This window comes from Tachypleus tridentatus, chromosome 8 (assembly GCF_004210375.1).
Source record: "Tachypleus tridentatus isolate NWPU-2018 chromosome 8, ASM421037v1, whole genome shotgun sequence".
Taxonomy (NCBI): Eukaryota; Metazoa; Arthropoda; class Merostomata; order Xiphosura; family Limulidae; genus Tachypleus; species Tachypleus tridentatus.
In genome coordinates this window covers 158,095,232-158,115,571 of record NC_134832.1, presented here as the reverse complement: position 1 = coordinate 158,115,571, position 20,340 = coordinate 158,095,232, and the positions used below count along the sequence as shown (strand labels likewise).

Genomic DNA, 20,340 nt, shown 5'->3' with positions numbered 1-20,340 from the left:
AGTGAACAATCACTTGTTCAAATATTATATAGAAAAAAATGGCTACTTTTATGTAAAATACCTGGTTTGTATACTAGTGGGCATTTCATTCACATTCACAATCATAATATATTTTTATAATTGATAACGTAACAGGGAATATGTTTTACGTTTACTTTTTAATAAAATAAAGACAAGTATACATATAAAAACATTTAAAAATTTCTTCCATACTTTCTGTATGGAACCCTCTGTGACACAGTGGTATGTAGAGTAGAACCCTCTGTGACACAGTGGTATGTATTCGGGATTTACAACTCTTGTGGACAGGGTTTCATATCCATGATGGGCTGAGAATAAATACCGAATTTTGTAGCTTTGTAATTGATTACAAACATAATACATAGATCAGAAAACTTCTTCACACAATATAAAACAACAACAACACAAACTCTATAAAATTCTTTTGCCTAGCGGCAAAGGAACAAAGTTTTGTTTTGTTTGTGTTTTAATTTCGCACAAAGCTACTGGAGGGTTATGTGTGCTAGCCGTCCCTAATTTAGCAGTTAAGACTAGACTAAGGGCAACTAGTCATCACCATCCACAGCCAACACTTGGACTTCTCTCTTACCAAGTAATAGTGGGATTGACAGCTACGTTATAACGCCCCACAACTGATAGGGAAAGTATGTTCGGTGATCAATCCTGTTCAAACGTTTCCATTTCTTCCAGTGTTTCCCACTGAGATCCTGTTCTGAAATGGTCGATGGTCAGGGTTCAGGCAGAGATTGGGACTGTACTTGTGGTGGAATTCCTGAACTGTTTCCTCGGGCCCTTTGTCGAACCATGGTGGTTCTTCCCCTTGTAGTGGAACAACGCCCCCTCGTGGTTTTAACTGTCTCTACTATCTTGGTTACTTTCAATTTGCTTTGTGTGCTTAATGTACTTTCTTCACCATTGTTTTCCGAGTCTTCTTCTGAGCTTTCGTACTCAAAGCAGTCACTCCTTGAGTCTGAATCTTGCTGAGTTATTTACAAAACTTGAGCTGCAGTGAATGACGAACACCTACACGAAGCCATCTTGGAAACTTTATTGACAACATTCTTCCCTTTTCTGCATCCCTGAAACAATACTAATCACGTGATCAGGTTCATGAACAAGTAAATATTCCAAGATAAACATCTAATGCTTATTAAGTGGAAGCTATGCATTTGCCCTAAAGTGCTACTACCTGATGAATAAAAAAGACAATATAAAAATTTGACGATAGTCGCAAATGTCAAAAAGTCGTAGGATCGACTGCAGTCGGACTTTGCAGTGAAAGAGTTAATCACTGAAGTTGGTTTTTCTGATTTTCTATTGTTATATGTTTGAATAAACATAATACATGACAGTCTCTCAAACATATACATTAATCGATAATCCACAGGTAACACACCGTTTAACAAACAGAAATTTACATAAACCGCCAACCAACATAATACGGTAGCCACTGTTAATCTCGCTCAGAGAAGTCACAACAAATACCTTACTGAAATCAAAGTTGTCAACTGTTAATGTAGTGGCTTCATAACAAATACCATAAAGAAGCCATAGTTACAACGGTAACACGTACAATGATGAAGAAAGATACTTAAGTTATGCAAGAATAACAAATATTGTATGAAAGCAGAATACTTCAGTTATACTATGCAAGATAATCAATTATGCATTTTAAACAAATACTAAAACATTTTATGCTGAACAGTGTTTCAAAATTTCAGTTGGCATTGGACTTTTCATACTTGTTAACACAATGTTATTAGCAATCCCATTATGTCTTACATATACGATTTTCTTGGCTGTGGAAATTCATTACAATTACACCTCCATGTCAAACCTGTGTTATAGTTATTAGTAACAGGTATTCTGGTTCATTCATGAAGTAAGCAACAATTAAGTATAACATTAAACCAATCTTTAAGTACAGTTTTACTAAAACATTCTCTAATTGAAATTGATACTCAAGACTCTACAATTTGATCTTTAGCTATATTTAACTGTTGTGAAATGTATCTATTGTGTGATTGGTAAAAAAAACTGAGCCAGGCTAGTACAGATATTTATGTACATTTCTGTATTTTTGAACTTTACACCATCACTGACATCATTGTTAGATATGACTGTACATGCACTGGACATCAGCAGCTGAACTTATCAGAAGAAAACAAATACGACTACACATTGTAGAAAATGAAGGTGAGGAAGTGGTAATTGTTTATGTTTATAAAATGTCTTTATGGATTTTGTATAAAGTAGCAGCTTATAAGTCACTTACTTTAAGTGTAAACCAAACCTTTACTCAAAGATAAACAATCATTAACAGTATTTTGTATTTATGGCAAAAGCTACTGAAACTATCTGCCACAATCTTTAATTTTGAGCTACTTATCAGAGAGAAGATAGCAAACCACTACTTCTCCCACCTCCTGTGCTAAAGGATTGACTACTTCTTTTGTAACACACCCACAGCTTAAAGAACAGGAGACACCTTGTGGTATTGTAATGGATTTCATTTGATTGAAACACAGGAAGAAAGATTACTAGTAACTTGTAGTATAAGTTATTACATACTCATGTAGAAAGTAAACTAAATATACATCCTTATGCATACATGAAGTCAGACAGATGCTTCAGATATTTTGTCACTTCTGGATTGTGGTAACTAATTAAACACCCTTGAAAGAGGTACAGATAGTCCTGAAGTACATTCCTATCTTGGTATCTTCTTGTGTCTGTTAACCAGTTTGAAGGACTATTAACAGTTTCACTTTATTTATTTTCACCATGAAACTTCAGTTCTCTTCTTTAACTCTGTCAGAATTCGAAATATGTTCCAAAGTGATGCACTTGTTTCAAAGTTCCTGTAAAAAATTAAATAAATTGAAAGACAAAGTAACTGAATAATTCTATATCCAGAGTCTAGCACATTACCCTAAAACAAAACAATCCCATCAAAGATAGGAATAATGAAATTACCGAGACTTTAAATAAAAAAACATAAACCATGAAGCTACGAAGCTGAACAGATAAAATGGTCCCAGAAATATCAGATTTTGTTACAAATTACTGTTACTTATGCTGAAAATATTTTCTGAGCCAATATGTTACTTGTAAACAGAAATTATGTTATGTAGCTACCAAATAATGCTTAATAACTAAACAACTACATATTATTTGAAATTTCATTCTTAATTAAGACTATAACTGACTTTATTAAAACCAGTATTTGAAAAACAGTCTTGTATTTGGGTATCACTTACTCCTGTTATTTGTTGCCATGAGATTTTAGTCTTCTTTGACCAAAAATGCATCTACGAGATTATTTGTTTTGTACTTTAATGTAGTGTTAAACTTTAATGGTATCTTATGAGGGCTTATTACACTTGTATAATTCAAATGATCAAATAAAGGTCTTAAAATGTTTTCCTTAACTTATGTAAGCAGGTACTAGTGTTACTATCAGAAAAGTTAACTGTGGCTAGTGTAAAAGAAATTGGAGTTGTGATGGGAAAGTAACATAATTTTCCTTTCCAGGATAAATTTATAAAGGCCACAAAAAAAAAGTGGAACAAGTGCGTGAACGTGTAGAAAATTCTTATACACTACTTTCAAGAAGGTTCATAAAGAAAGGTGGAACAAGTGCGAACACTTTTAACAATAAAACACTATTTCATAGAAGGAAATGAAATGTGTACCTATGTTTAAACAGTTCAAACATCTTTTGATAGGAAGAAAATACTGATGAGAGAATTATTAACAATCAGTTATGTGGATGAACCATGTATTTTGAAAATGGAAAAACCAGGATTAAACAGCACATTCTCTTTAAACAAAAAGCAACTGGAAACAGAGTTTATTAAATGTTTTGATTTTTTTAAAATATTCAAGAGGATAGTGTACAAGGGAAAAAATTCAAAGAATTCAAGTCTACCGATATATTACGATAACCTCCCAACTACTCCTGAAGAGAATGATGCATCTAGAAAATTTTGTTTTCTCCGTGACAAGAGTAACTTCTACAAGAAAATGAAGACAAAGAACCTGCCTCCCAATGGTACAGAGGATTTACAATGCTAAAATTAGGGTTTCGATTCCTCTCGGTTGGCTCAGCAGATAGCTCGATGTGGCTTTGCTAATAGAAAACACACATACACAAAGAACCTTCCAATAGTAAGTTGAAAGAAATCTGTGTCAAGAATTTAACAGGAGGAAGAATGTAAGGGTGTACACAAAGTAATTCTATTTTATTATTGGTAAGTCATCTAATTATTAGATTCAAAGAGGTCTGGGAACTAGAAGGTTACAGAATAAGGATGTACAGTCGTTTTTCCAAAACACAGTTTTACTTATCCATAGAAAACAAAACAAAAACAACAACAATAAAAAAACATGTAATTCACCACCTAATGTCAATAATAATAACTTAGAGAATGTGATGAAATGTGGTATTTTACCAGTTTTCTATTGAGTAACTGGCAGAATAACAGGAGGTTCACCAGGAAATGTACTGAAGAGCAAAATTCTAAATTCTCTAACCTTGACTGAAGTTGAAGCAAAGAGAGAGATTGGCTTCAAGTAAAATCTTTATCTCAAACATTCATTAAACAGTCAAAGACAATAACAAGTATATCACTTAGGTGCCTTTACTGGAAAGCTTAAATATCAATTATATTTGTAGCAAAATATAATCATATCTCTCATCATTACTGATGGTACAGACTCAAAAACAACAACAACATGGAAGCATATATGAAAAATATTGCCATTCTTTTCAGGGTTAACATTACTGTATAAAAGTACAACATGAATACCAATACAAAGGAACACCTTTATACATAAACTATATTAATAAATATAATCAAACATCAAGCACATCCTCTACATTCCTACACTCAATTACACAACCCCCCTTAGAACATGTGGTCAGCTATCGGTCAGTTACCTCTTTCTTTCTTTGTGAACCTAACAGAGACATAAGAAGGTCAAAACGTTGTTTGCCCCTCTACATAAAAATCTTCTCAACCCATACCAGCCGTTTTTAAATATATAAAAATACATCATGTTTTACTTTAAAGGAATTTTTCCTAAAAACAACCAAGCTGATTGTTGTCTTAAATTAAAGCTACACAAATAACATATTGAAAAAAGTTTTAAAAATGTATATTAAACAAGGTTGTAGGAAATGTTTCAACACCCAGACAAACAGTAAGTTTTAGCGTTATTAACTGAAGACAGGGCCCAACATGGCCCGGGTGGGTTAAGGCGTTCGACTTGTAACCTGAGGGTCGCAGGTTTGAATCCCAGTTGCACCAAATATGCTCACCCTTTCAGCTATGGGGGCATTATAAAGTGATGGTCAATACCACTATTCTTTGGTAAAAGAGTAGCCCAATAGTTGGCAGTGGGTGGTAATGACTAGCTGACTTCCCTCTAGTCTTATAATGCTAAATTAGGGACGGCTAGCACAGGTAGTTCTTGAATAGCTTAGTTCGAAATTCAAAACAGACAAACTGAAGACAGAACAGAATGACAGAAAGTTGCAGGCCTGTTACCTTAGGTATAAATATGTAAGTTTCAATACTTTATAAAAAAAAAAGACAAAAATTATCTTGTATGTCATTTTCATTATCTTAATGATTTTCACGAGTTCAGTATTTGTTAACAAAAGAAGATGCGTTGTTTTATCTTAAGAATATGACACTTAGAAAATCTACAGAAATGTACTGTTACTTCATGCACTTGACTACTGTGAATGTAAATTATTAAAGCTTATTTACGTTCAGTGCAGTTTCCTTGCTGTTATGTTTTTAGATCCGTAGAAAACAAATGTGGTATGTATAAGTTAACAACAGGACAACACAAGGAGTACCAAATAACAACAAATGCTGACTTACAATATCTGCTAGAGAGGTCATCTCTTACTGTGTACTGATCTATGAGACAGGAACTTCTTTCTAACATCTGCAGCTTTGTCAATATCCTATAAACAGATCAAAATCTTATGTTATCTAGATTCTAATCTCTTAATGCAAAAGACCTGTCATTAAACGTAACAATACAGAAATACCTAAATTATAAAAAACAATAAACAAAGTCCCTTTCTTGTGAACATGACATGGAGAAAAAGCTACACAAGAGAAATAAAGTAATTTATTTGACAAAAAATTTGATTATAAGTCCACTAACTTCTTTATAAAGTACTTGTGTTGATATCAATTTGATGATAAATCCATTAACTTCTTTATAAAGTACTTGTGTTGATAGAAACTTGATTATAAATCCATAAACTTCTTTATAAGGTATCTGTGTTGATATAAATTTGATTATAAATCCATTAACTTCTTTATAAAGTACTTATGTTGATAGAAACTTGATTATAAATCCATAAACTTCTTTATAAAGTATCTGTGTTGATATAAACTTGATTATAAATCCACTAACTTCTTTATAAAGTACTTGTGTTGATATAAACTTGATAAATCTCTTAACTTCTTTATAAAGTACCTGTGTTGGTAAAATCTTGATAAATCAATTAACTTCTTTATAAAGTACCTGTGTTAGTAAAATCTTGATAAATTTCTTAACTTTATCTACTATCCTGAAGTCTACAGGTAAAATGTCCAACTGAACAAAACTTTATGTTTGAGGTGAAACATTTATCAGAACAATAATTGAAAGCTAATGTTCTAATTTTCTTTGACTGAAAATGTATTTCCGACAGGTACTTCCCTCCTCTCACAAGATTATGTATTTTAATATAGTGCTGCCCTCTACACACAATGTTGTCTTTACACATGCCACATATTTTCTGCTCCCTCTTATTGAAATCAAATGATTCCAACATTTCTCTCTTTTAAATCACCATGCATCACTCATCTGCCAATAAAAGCATGACTCCCTCTATATGTCTCTACTGAACTATCACTTCAAAGCTTGGCGGAAGACATAAGCACTGAAGGAAAGTGGGTAGAGGAATGGTGGGAAGAGTTATCAGAAGGAAGTACCTATTGAAAATATATTTTCAGTCAAGAAAAGTTATAACTCCTGATACAGTACTTCCCTCCCTTCCAAAACCCATCCACGGGGGTACTGACATCCATGTGGGGAATAGGATGAGGACTCGACTCCCAGTCAGTGGGTTAACTGCAATTTGACACCTCTCTCCCTTGTGAGTGTATATTGCATACTGATGAATAGCATATCATCTACACCTGCAAAACACCACCACTCTACTCTGCAATGAATGGTTACAGTCGTCTTTGTATGGAATCCATTCAGGAGAGTGCCTCTATGGTAGACCACCCTGGTTGCTTGGAATTATAAAGTAATAAGGTTTTTTCCATACTCCACAAGAAGAAATGGGAGTGAGAAAGTGGTAGAAAGTCCAGAGGAATGTTATCACCTGAGACAGTGCAATGGGTTACAATGAAACCCTAATTTGAAAAGTGGACCATACTGATTTATTTAATACAAGGCATTGCAGGGATGGGCAGCTTTTCCCTTCTGCTCTACCCATGCAGTTCATCCATCCATCTGTAATGGGCAAGTTTATGAAGCAATTACATTGCAAGTTTATTCATATACAAGTGATTTTATGGAACACCCCATTTCAATTGTGAGCATTGCAAAGTCATGGAAGGTAAAGCATGAGTCAACACGGTTGTATAGTGGGGATGTCAAGTTGAAGAACAGATGGTCAGGCACCACTCACCACAGAATGGGATCCATATAATGAGTAAGTAAAGCAAGGGTTCCTGAAAGAAAAATAGGAATAAAAACTTACCTGCTCAAAGTTGCACTGAAGCCTGAAGAATGGGTGCAGGTGGAAGACAAAAACCCAACAAAGAAGAAACTGCTATATGGCGTAAGTAATGGGAGATGAATGTATTTGACGTAGTCCACATGCCTGACTGTAGGATTTCACGGCTGATGAAGATGATATGTGAGGGAAAAAGTGAAGTATTAAATCTGATGTGAAAACATCGGGAACAAATTCTGGGAGGAAGCCAAGTAAGAATAAGTCAATCAAATAAAATGTCAAACCCAACTAGTGACGGTAGAAGGGGAAAGATCCCAAATAGAGGAAGATTTCTGAGTAATAAAGAGTCGGTAACAGGTACCGTGGAAAAAAGCTATTTGGGCAGTATAATATAGAAGTCTATCTGGATTGAAACAACAAAAGAGATGAGAAATATAAGGAAGAGAAACAGGCCAAATGAGAGTTACCCTCCATATCATCTGAGGTCTTTGGGAGGAAGAAAGGAGAATATATGTAGGGTGGTAAAACATATGTGAAACATCAATGATAAACAAATCTGACCCTTGACATCCACAGCCTAATGGGAGAAGGAAATACCTTTTAAGAGAATGATGGAACATGAGGAAAGTGGCTGAAACATAGGTAAATTGTGGGAATGGAGGACCACATTAATATTCCAGTCTGGAGGAATATACCATAAGGGGGGATGACAAATCTGGTGGGAACACATTAACATGGTAAGGACAGGAGAGGAAATACTCAATTATATCAGAAAAATCAAAGGTACAGAATAAGGCGGCCCAATAACCTGAGGACGATGAGATTGAAGACACATGGTTGAAAATCCACATTAGAAACTCTAACACTCTAGTCACAGTAGGTTGGTCAGTAGGGAATACTGGAGTTACATTTTCCATTTGGGTTGATACACCTCCATTGAAGAAGGATGTCTGGGATGAGCTAAACAGAATGCTACTTGATATACTCACCAAGGACTAGAGAAAAGCCAAATGTAAAGACAAAGGAGGTGAATGGCTGGATGTAGAAAGAGTGACCAAAGTTAATAAAGAAGGAAGGGATACAAAGGTTGTGATACTGGAGGGAAAAATTGCAGTTGTTGTAATTGTGGAAACTACAGCTGAGGTAGCCAATAAGGAGTGATGAGAAGTACTTGACAGAGTGGTATGGATGAGAGAGATTACCTGGTGAAATAATCAGATAAGAAGATAAACATAAAGGAATTTATGGTATCAATCCTAGTTGAAGGCATTCACAGCTAAAGCCCAAGGCTGAGATGCTGGGGACTAAAAGAGGGCTAACCTGTGATAAGTAGGTAGCATGCCCAATCTACGTGGGGAAAATGAAACCCCACCAATATCAAAGCCACCAGAAAATGAAGGGATCTAAAGATCACTACATCAGACATATTTGATTGGGGCATGAAAGGCAATTTGCTACGAGATTGAAAGCACCTGGAATGTAACACACAAGATTAATATGATCTATGCGGGTCCAATATAGTAGATCCAACATTTTAAAACAGGGGTCTCTTGACCACGTGTCCCCTTGCTGATTGATATGAGCTACCATTGTAGAATTGTCAGAAAGAATCACCAACAGACATTGTCTGGTGAGAGGAAGCAAGCACGTTTATATGTGTTTTTCTTATAGCAAAGCCACAATGAGCTACCTGTTGTGTTCATTGAAGGGGATTGAATCTTTGATGTTAGCAGGGGACAAAGGGAAGTGAGTTATTTAAAGTCCAATGGAGTGCAAGAAAGCTCAAGAACTTTGATATGCAAAGACCTTTTGATCTAAAGCCTTCTACAGCCCTGAAGGAATGCATCTGTGAAAATATGTAATTCTGGATAAGGAGAAGGAAGTGGGACATTCACCAACATAAGGATCTTGTCCAACCATCAACAGAGATTGTTAATCAAGCTAGAAGTAAGGATAAAGGGAATTGACAAGGGATCCCGAGCAGGTTCTACTGATTATGAAGAGTTTAACGAAGGGGTCACCTATGTGCATGACAAAGTATGACTCGTGACATCACTGAAGACCACGTCCCCCAAACGACAGAACCTTACAAGCAGAAAGTGAGAGAGCTGAAAGAGCATGATGAACTAACAATTCCATGGAATGAAGCTGCAGAGGAAAAGGCTGGACCTGAATGATTGGTGTTGAAAAAGACACCTAAGTGGGTGTGATATTGGGTAGGCTGAAGGAAGGACATCTTTAATATGATTACATAGCCCATTTGAGCAGTCACTAGAAGAAGCTAATGGATATGGTTAGCAAACTTCAGTTTGGAAGGAGCTAAAAGAAGCCAATAATCCATATAATGGCTCAATCACAACTCCAAAGCATGAAGATGATAAATAAAAGCTCTGACCTCTTGACAAAAAACATAAGGGGCAGAAGCAAACTTGAAGAGTAGGGAATAAAACACCATGTGATGGACGAACTGAAGATACCAACGAGACAATGGGGATATAGGGATATGGAGATAAACACTAGTGACATCAATACCTGTCATTCATAAGCCCAGAGAAAATGCCCACTGTCAGGTAAGAAACAGTAAAATGGGAGAGTTGAACAAAATAATTGAGGAAAGACGAATTGATGATAGGCTTCCAGTCCTGGTTTTCTTAAGAACAACAAAGAGTCTTGAATAAAACTAGGTGAAAGATATATAACAGATTCAATGTCCTGCTGAGATAATAGTTTCTGAACCACCTCCAACAGACACTGGCTGGTCATGGGATTCCAATATGGAGGAAAGAAAATGGGTATAGGAGACACTGGAGGAAGGAAAAAAAATGGGATTATGAATCCCTCCAATAAAACTTGAAGACCTTAATGTTCCATGTTGAAAGGATGCCAGTAATGAAGAAAATTGATAAGCCAAGCTCTCACCAGATTAGAATCCACCAGGTGATGTGATGTGCATTGTCAAAGAATGCGATGAGATGAGGACCTCAAAAAGAAGGAACAAGTAAGTGTTGGGAAAAAGAGGGAGGAGAAATGGTAATAGGTGCTGTACTGGGCTATAACTGAGATATAACAGACTGTTGTTGTGCTGCTGAAGTTCATGATTCAAAAAGACTCAGAGATTGTGTCCAATATGTATTACCATAGAAGTGGGCCATATGTAAACACCTAAGATAAGATGATGGTAAACATGTATGAGTTAAGGGTGCATCACAGTCTAGAAGGTCCCAACAACAGAGAAACCACGTATGCAGAGCCAGAGCCGAAGACGACAAATGAGCCAACATAGAATAAAGAAGGGAAAGGATATCCCCCCAAAATCCCTCAGGGTTTTGATGAAAAGCTTAAGTGAGAAGATGGGTGGTAGAGAAATAATGTAAAAAAGTTGTGAAGGTAGAACAAAGGAAGGAAAGTTGGGCATGTGTAAAGAAAAAAAACTGTTTATAGATGGCAGCACTGTATGAGAATAGTTAATCTTGTGAGAAGAGGGAAGTATCTTATTGGAATCAGCTAGTGTTAATACCATTAATATATTATTAATTGGAACATTTAAAATGTAGGAAATGAGTGAGTCTTGTTTGAGTAGGCTATTCTGTAATATGATGGGGGGGAACAGCACAGTGGGAAAAATTAGTTTAGGCTCCTATATGAATACTCTCTTTTTAGTGACTCGTATATATTTGTTTGAATCTCACTCTCCACAAGGTACAGTATACTATGTTTGAGTTGGTGAGAATAATGGCTTGTGAAGGATGGTCAACTTGGCAAGGTGAAGATTCCTTCACGTTTTTTATGTGTGCCACTCCTAACTTGAGAGTAATTCAAACACGTACATATTGTAAACCCAGATTCATATGTGCATGCCCTGTGCAAGAGCACTGCAAAGTGGCCAAGAGTGAAATAGTTTGATTCTCAAGATTTTCCTCCTCAAAATCAAAAGGTTTTCTTGGTTTGAGCAGCCTAAGGAACCATACTTTTACTAATCAACATGATTTGAATGCATTTTAGCATTTTTACATAAGTTAATAAAACAATCTGTACTGAATTGTGAAACATACTGAAACAAGTGCATACTAACGTAAAGAACAAATTTTATTACATACAAAGTACAAACAATTGACAAATATATCAGAATAAACACTATGTGATTCCATTCTTACGTCCTTTGCCAATTCATGTGTGTTTGTGCAGTTTACCTACCACTTATTTGTCCCCTGCATTTCACTTGCAGAAATGAATTATATTTGAAATAATGTTAACTACAAACAAGGTTAACCAGTATTAACTTAAATTCTGTCACCCGATCTCACATTTGGATCTGGACTTAGAAGCGTTTGCTTTTGATTACATAGTTATAATGCAAATAATTTCACTCAGAACTCACCTTCACCATGGTGAATACAGGGTATCTTTTTCAGTAAACGGATTTTACGGTACAGTAATATTCAATCCACAAAAAAACACTGTCCAGCAACACCTTTTTTTATCCACCCTCCATACAGCCCATTTAGAACATCCATTTTTTCTTCACACCACTACTAATGCTGTATGTTTATCACACCTCTATAAATTAGGTGTATATCATCTCTGTAATTCATTAACTAAATAATATTACAAATGGAAGCATAATTAAAAACTGGCTGATAGCATAGTAAGCAATACTGTTAACATTAAAAAGAATCAATTTTGATGTACTGTACCACTTAAAAAAGCAGTAAGAAAACTAGGTTTAAAACAAGTTGTTCCTATGACAACACAGTTGAATAAGAAAATGGACATCTAATTTATAAAAAAAAATATGGCATTAATGCAACATGTTTTCCTGTGTGTTGTGTATGTTTTCTAAGTATAACAAGATCATATGGGCTTTTTATAGAAATATTTCTTTGCACAATATTTTAACATTATATCTCTCTGCTTAATACATGCATACTTTACATAATAATTTCTGTTGTTTAAATGGTTTTATGCTGTATTTATCTGTGTGTGTATATATATATTTATATTATCTATGAATTCTACACACTAGCAATAAGGGTGTTTACCTCTTCTGGTTTAAACCACTGAGATAACAAAAACAATAAATGTTCTGCTGCAGGAAGTAGAGCAAAAAAAAGTTCTCCAACTGCACCAATTTGTGATACCTGTGGAAGAGGGAAGAAATAATAGTTTTTATACCAACGTAAACTTAACGTCAGATAACAATAAAATAGAATCACTTTTTTTCTATGATATAAAACCTTATAGGCTAATACCAGTAAAAGTTGGTCCTTAACTTGTGTAAATATACATTACTTGGTGTGTTTTGATACAAAATAGTTGAAATCAACTTAATTATGAAAACAAAAACATTTAACCTACATAGTAAACTAATAAATACATTTCATACCATTCTAACCAACAATATCTTTTTCAGTATCATAATAATTTTGGAAACTATCCAAATAACAAGACACGAGATTCTTATTCCCCTTTATTATTATACTGGAACATGAGTTGCTTGTAACTGTTTACTATCCAACTGGTACATGAGTTGCTTGTAACTGTTTACTATTCAACTGGTACATGAGTTGCTTGTAACTGTTTACTATCGAACTGGTACATGAGTTGCTTGTAACTGTTTACTATCGAACTGGAACATGAGTTGCTTGTAACTGTTTACTATCCAACTGGTACATGAGTTGCTTTTAACTGTTTACTATGCAATTGGTACATGAGCTGTTTGGGTAACTGTTTACTATTCAACTGGTACATAAGCTGCTTGTCATTACTTACTATTCATGTGGTACATGAGATGCTTCTCATTACTTACTATTCAACTGGTACATGAACTCTCTATTTATTCAACCATAAGATGAGAAAATATGAATAGAATGTGCTCTGATGAATCACTTATTTCACACCTCTTCAACAATAATGACTGACTAGTGACAAAACAGAAAGTGTTAGGACTTTTAAAGGAACCAATCCCTACAATTGTGCACAGTGGAATACAGTATAAAACTTACAATTTATTTACTTGGCAGTTTTCCAATAGCCATAACCAGTACTGTAGTAATGTTCAGTTTGATAAATATGGGAAGGTATTTTTATTCAAATAGTATCACATTGCTTTGTACAAATAACAATCGTGTAAGCACAGAGGAAGGTGATTGCATAATGCTAAAGGTACTGAAAAATGTTCAGTATAATTCATAAAAAGTATTTGACATGTTTATTTATTATATTTTCAAGCTGGACAAGTCTTAGCTGCGCTCTCTAGAAATATAAAGAATAGTTTCTATTAGAAGGAGCACATACCAGCTAAGTTTAGTATCAAGACTGTGCACAGGGTCTTGTATGATTTTGTTGTACACTACTTTAGTACAAGATGCAATATCCTTCCACTGGTATGCTTCTTTACTTTTCTGATGAGCGACCCATGGAGGTACAACTTTTCCAACTTTTCGATCATATATAGCTTGGTTAAGACCTGCCACGAGACCTAATTTACAGAAAACAAATTTTAAATTTAAGAAACTCAACTAGGCTACAACAATATTTAGTTCAGATGTAACTTTAGGCTTAGTCATACAAAACAACACTGATGTGAAATATACAATGTTTCATTTTAATAATATAAAACTGATTTCTTTTTAGAGCTAGCTCTATCCTCTCATAATTTATTTGGAGTATTATGTTACAGTGCGAAAGGGTAAAAAGTTTTTGTTGAAAAAAATGAATTTTTGTATTGCTGTTAGACCTTCGTATTAACCCTTGTTTCCACTAGTTCATATTAGCTTAAGTGACTGCTTGAATTGGTAAAGAAAATTGCTAAAACAATATTTAAAAAACAGTGAATATAAACAGGATTTAAAATTATTACATGTATCAAATGAAACCTTTAGGTTTAAAAATCTTCAAAAAATTGGTTTCTTTAAAACTTGAGTTATTTTTATTGTATTCCAGTGATAGAAAACTGTGAAGCTGTGTATATTATTTTTCAAATTAAGGACAACAATATAGTTTTGTAAAATAGTATAGGAAAATTTTAAGACAGTGTAAGAGGACAAAAAACAGAAAATAAAATGTATCACAACAAATATTTTCCACATTTCAAAGCTGTAAGTTCATATAAATATCACATACACAAAACACCTTCTTTGCAGATGCTACCTGTGGAAAGAAATTCTGAAGTTTCAAACCACTTCATCCAATGGCTTTCTTTTTTTAACAATTCAATGTAACAAACCACACAATGGTTGCACAGATTTGATGTACCTGGGTATTACATAGTTAAATACAACTTTGAGGTAATCTAGCAATCTGTATTTCAGTTTGGCCTAATAAGGTGTGCAGAGCCAAAGGATTTTACAATGCAAGTTCACTAATGCAGGCCACTCGCATTTTTGATTTTCAAAAATATGTATAGATACAGATGTACTAGTAAAGTATTTTCCAAACTTTTGTCATCACTCTTTATGCACGAAACATGATTTCATGTGCCACCATTTTTTTTAGATAAGGGAAAGTTGTGTGATTAGATATAATTCACAGATACATATTAAAACATTATATGTATTGTAGTAATTAATTATTATTTTCTTTAATAAAAAAAATATCTAAACACTTAACTATGCATTATTGTGCCTCATCACAGATAATTTATGCCTCCCTGAGATGAAGGTGGAGCGCCCCATGCTACGGGAAATGTTGTACTAGCTGATATGGATGCTATGAGAATGAAACAGACAGTATAGTCTGTTCACCACAGGGTTAGTTTTAATGACTCTTTAGTGCTGCAGGGCAAAACAAGTAATGGATTTCATGGTAAGTTTGTTTATCTTGCATCCTTTATTTACAGAAATGTTAAGGTGTTTTTGGGCACTTATTCTAAACCACGAAATACTCATGTTAACCTTTCATACTTACTCAGTTTTTTAGCGGTTTACGACCCTTTTGTATTATCTGATTTACTTCTGAATACAAAAGCTAATTATGAGTGAGAAAAAACAATTACGTACCAGCTACACTAGGTTCTGTCAACCACACCAGGTCTGGTGGTAAAACCGAAGGTACTCCCCCCACTTTAGTACTTACAACCTGCAAACTGGACAAGAAACTAAATAATATTCTTCTAATTATATTTACTGATTATCATATTGCACAACATATATTTTTATTTTGGTCATTATGCCATAATTAATGCACACAATGAAAATTTTAATTTAGGTTTTAAAAAAATGCAGCACTGACTGCACAATTTTTATAAACTATCATTAGCTCCCAGAAAAGGAAAAAAAGCAACATACATGCTTAATAACTTTATACTAGATTCTTTAGTCAAGAACTGTAACTGAGCCATAAGTAAACTAAGATCAAATATCCAGCAACCGCTAATATCAGAGCTTCACCGAGTTAAAATAATTCATGTCACTTAGTGGATAAGAGAGTATTCATTGCTTAATTAACTATTTATATAATTTTTACGTCATCATTTTACATGAATACTGACCTTTGGACACAGAAAGCTACATCATAGAAATATTCTCAACTTATCATATTCCTTTCTTGGAATTAGTCTTGCTCTATTTGGTGATTTAACAAGGTATTTTATTTATCATAAAAATATGATCTCCTTTCACTTTAATAAAGGTTTCATTTATTTATCACACTGACCTACTATGATACAAAATAATACTGTTTGCATGAGTTAGTTAGAGAAAATGTGAAGAATGATTTTTTTTTCATTAAACCAGGGATTTGGTTCCCAAGATATGACCCACCCGAGTAATCAGATCATTTTCTGGGATCATGTTCATATGAAGGAGAAGATCATTTTATTGATGTAATCATGTTAGGTTCAGAAGAGTTCTTGTACATAAAGATATGTTTCTGTTTTACTGTGTTCAGTTTTGGGACTTGAAAACTGCCACCTAAAAAGCAATGTAAGTGAAGCATGTGGGTAATGTTTTAGTTATTTGACTTTTTTGGCCTCAATATTTGAAACGTATTTAAGTGCTGATTTTAAGTAAAAGTTACGCACTACGTCTTTAATTCCAAATTCATTGGCTCGGCATGGCCAAGCGCGTTAAGGCGTGCGACTCCTAATCCGAGGGTCGCGGGTTCGCATCCCCGTCGTGCCAAATATGCTCGCCCTTTCAACCGTGGGGCGTTATAATTTTCGGTCAATCCCACTATTCGTTGGTAAAAAAGTAGCCCAAGAGTTGGCGGTGGGTGGTGATGACTAGCTGCTTTCCCTCTAGTCTTACACTGCTAAATTAGGGACGGCTAGCACAGATAGCCCTCGAGTAGTTTTGTGCGAAATTCAAAAACAAACAAACATTCGTAGTTCTAACGGTAATTTAGAAAAATGAGAGTTAGTTCCAATAACTATAATTTTTCATATTTAAAACTGCTAACTCTACAATTTTGTTATCTGTAAAACTTCAGTATTTTTAGAAAGTTGCCAATTATTCATTATATTAGGGACTGTAAAGTTTCATACATTGTCAAGACAAAACACCACTTAAAAACTAGTTTGTGAGGAGTATTGTAATGAAATGGCCGTCCACTATTTAACCCAGACACTCATCTATTTGTTCATATGTCGAAACCTTGGGTCACGCAATTTCTTTATCAATATCACGGAATCTTCAGACCTTGAACTTCGTATTAAAGAAAGTTTACTCGTAACAAAAGAGTGCTCTGTTCTTAACGCCGTATACAGCTTCTCAGACTTAAAACTATTTAATAAAGTGCTAAATATTTCACGTCTTTTAATTTCCCACTTTAGCACCGTATGTGTGTATATCACGGAGCCAAAATGCAGCTAGTGGATTATGATATTCAAAAAAAGGACTTTAAAAAAAGGCCCCAATTTTGCTATACTTGATTTAAAAGTTAATTGACACTTTTCGAGAACTCGCCGAAAGTTTAATTGCACTCCTTTAGTTAAACTTGAATCATGATCTAATCTTTCTTAAGTTACATCACAACGTGTATTGGTTGATTGGGTTTACTGTAACTTTACTTTCAGGAATGTTAAATTATTATAAATTAAACATTTATTAAGGTATTTTAATTCATGTTGCTGGAGTGTATTTGCAAAAAGAAGTTCTTTAGTCTTTTTACCCCCTACCTTCTGGTGAGAAACGTACGGTTTTATTAATAGAATATCATATTAGCATAATCTATTTTCTTTCTGTCTACCATGTCAGTAAAGTAGTGTTTGACAATACTGTATCATTAGTCAACATATATTATTTTTCCAATTTTCTTCCAGATAATGGAGTAAGTATGTTCCAGAATTCTTAAAACTAAATAAAAATATATTATGTTTTATTAATGGTTATCTTTATTATTAAACTTTGTTTTCCCCACCACGAGTCCATTGGCCAACTTAAGTAAGAGACTGTATGTACTTGAGAAATGTGTTGGAGATTCTCTGAAAGACAAAAAATATGAAATCCATTATGTTCGCACACCATAAATGATCCCAGCTTTGGTTATCATTACTTAGAACACCCGTGTATCTACACTTTTTTTTTCTTAAGTATGCATGCTATCAATGACGTATTTAGGTTGGGGCTAGAGGGGACTTAGTCCCAGGGCCCATGGTTTTAATGGGGGCTCATTGATAAATTTATTATATGTAAAATTACATGGGATGTAAGGCCCACAAAAATTATCATTTCCTGGGCCACCAACCTTAAATCCGCTACCCTATGGTATCAGTGTCTTCAGATCTTCCGTAGTCTGACTGTTGTTTCAAATAAAGGAACATCTTTTCTGTTGTATTTTTATCTATAACACTCAAATACTATTTCTATTTCCAACATTCCAAAACATTGTGGTTTCAACGTTATCCTTTTGTCTTTATGGTATGAACCTACAACTAACCAATCCCTTGAGACGACGAAGCGTATAACTTCATAAACATAGATAATAAACAGTGTCAAATTTACTCTTAGGAGGGGTGAGTGATTTGTTACCGAGCATAGCAATATAATCAATATATAGATCAGTTTCAATTTGTTTCATAAAACGAATATAGCATCAATGTCTCCAGCGATATCCTTTGGCACATTCATGTACTTACTTTTTTTGTGTAATCAATTAATATATAGTTGTATTCTTAATGGTTGTGAGCAGTTAGACCATTTCTAATGTTTGCTGACGTGTGTTTCATACCTCATGTAAATACTTCATGACATGTTTATAAATGTCAGAAAAACACGTGTTCAAAAAAGTCTTATAACCTGAGTGCTTTCGAAAGGTGGATCCTGAAAAAACGAGTCCATCTTTCGAAAGTGCTCAGATTTTTATCACTTTTAACCCCATATTCAGAAATTTCTGTTCCTGATGTGATCCTTTTATAAAGTTTGCTTCATTCCATGCATTAATTATTGGGTGTTTCCACTGATGATAGAGCCTGCGTACGTCTGTTAGCTATTCATTCTTCTCAACTTTACCCAACGGCAAAAAGATATCTGTTCAATCATCACAACTTGGATTTTTTAATTTTATATATTTTTATTGTTTCTTTGATACATCTTCTGGATATTACAAGTGAATACCCCCCCCGCTAGTTTAGCGGTAAGTCTACGGATTTACAACGATAAAATCAGAGGTTCGATTCCCTTCGGTGGGCTCAGCAGATAGCCCAATGTAGCTTTGCTATAAGAACACACACATACTAATGAATATTTATGAAGAATGTCATAAGAGTTTTCAATTTAAGTGCAATCTTATAAGCTTCATTCCCAAATAATCTTACCAAGTACCAAAATAATTTTACGTTTCACACAAATGTTTTGATGTGTTTTTCATCGAAAATATTTTGTAAAACTTATTTGGGAAAATAAGGCCAAGTAAAGTTCATTTAATTATAACAAAATAGTTTATTTTTTTTCCTTTTTCATTTCTGTTTACCATTCATTCTACAAAGTTGTAAACCTAGGTCACAAATATTGTTTTGAATTTCAACATAAATCTACTTCCTAATGGTAGTACAAATAAATAAAGAACATAGTTAAAAAAAAAAGGCCTGATGAAACAGTGATTAATTATAAGCGTGAGTACGTATGTTACCATGTCAAGGAAAGCACATAAAAAAAACATAAGTGTTAAGTTTAAACGGGCTAAGGGAAAACAAACTGAGGTGCTAAGAGATTTCTTTTCCTTGCTGTATGCAGTATTGTGACATTCACATTAAAGTACGTAAACAAATATGACTGATTAGTACTTTTATAAAGTATGTTTTTGTTGTGAAATAACTTTATAGTTTTTGAGGTAACCTAGCACGTACTTTTATGTCACGTGAGATTTAATATGAAACTTGATGAAAAGTAGTGAACCGTGTGTGTCGACTTTTCAAATATTTCCTTGACATTAACTGAACTCTTTCTCAAGGTTTTGATTAAGTCTGATATAACGGTTATTATTATTGAAGGACAGTAGAATGAGAATTGTTCTGGGATATCGTTTCAAGACTTGAGCTATTAGCCTAAAGATAATTTTTGTGACCTCGTTACCAAGGGCGTAGATTTTTTACACCCAATGGGGGAGGGAGGAAGATTTTTGCA

At 34.2% G+C, this 20,340-nt stretch overlaps 2 protein-coding genes across 5 annotated transcripts in view; one reads left to right on the top strand and one right to left on the bottom strand.

The window, feature by feature from the left end:
* The window catches only part of LOC143223814 (dynein axonemal heavy chain 6-like), a 753,870-nt gene that overhangs the window by 492,364 nt on the left and 241,166 nt on the right, over window positions 1-20,340 (top strand). The gene's annotated exons all lie outside the window — the stretch shown is intronic.
* LOC143223811 (phosphatidylinositol N-acetylglucosaminyltransferase subunit A-like) lies at window positions 1,370-16,447 on the bottom strand. 3 transcript variants are annotated; one of them, XR_013013083.1, is made up of 6 exons: window positions 16,066-16,447; window positions 15,778-15,863; window positions 14,075-14,258; window positions 12,159-12,918; window positions 5,916-6,001; window positions 1,370-2,882 (listed from the first exon to the last, which is right to left on the bottom strand). XR_013013083.1 is itself a non-coding variant. In XM_076452286.1 (6 exons), coding segments are annotated over exons 1-6 (510 nt in total). In that variant the 5' UTR covers window positions 16,119-16,374; the 3' UTR covers window positions 1,370-2,880. The 3 variants fall into 3 exon arrangements, 2 of the variants coding, with proteins under 2 accessions (XP_076308401.1, XP_076308403.1); XM_076452286.1 differs by having other exon boundaries at window positions 12,820-12,918; window positions 16,066-16,374; XM_076452288.1 differs by lacking the exons at window positions 15,778-15,863; window positions 16,066-16,447 and adding an exon at window positions 14,903-15,476 and having other exon boundaries at window positions 12,820-12,918.

Bases quoted from the DNA above. Each gene is read 5' to 3' on its own strand.
- LOC143223811 (XM_076452286.1), bottom strand. From the start codon at position 16,118: ATGGCTCAGTTACAGTTCTTGACTAAAGAATCTAGTATAAAGTTATTA. The intron at 14,259-15,777 runs GTACGTAATTGT...TCTGTAAATTAG, and splicing joins GACAGAACCTAGTGTAGCTG to GTCTCGTGGCAGGTCTTAAC. The intron at 12,919-14,074 runs GTATGTGCTCCT...CCTCTTCCACAG, and splicing joins CTTGATACTAAACTTAGCTG to GTATCACAAATTGGTGCAGT.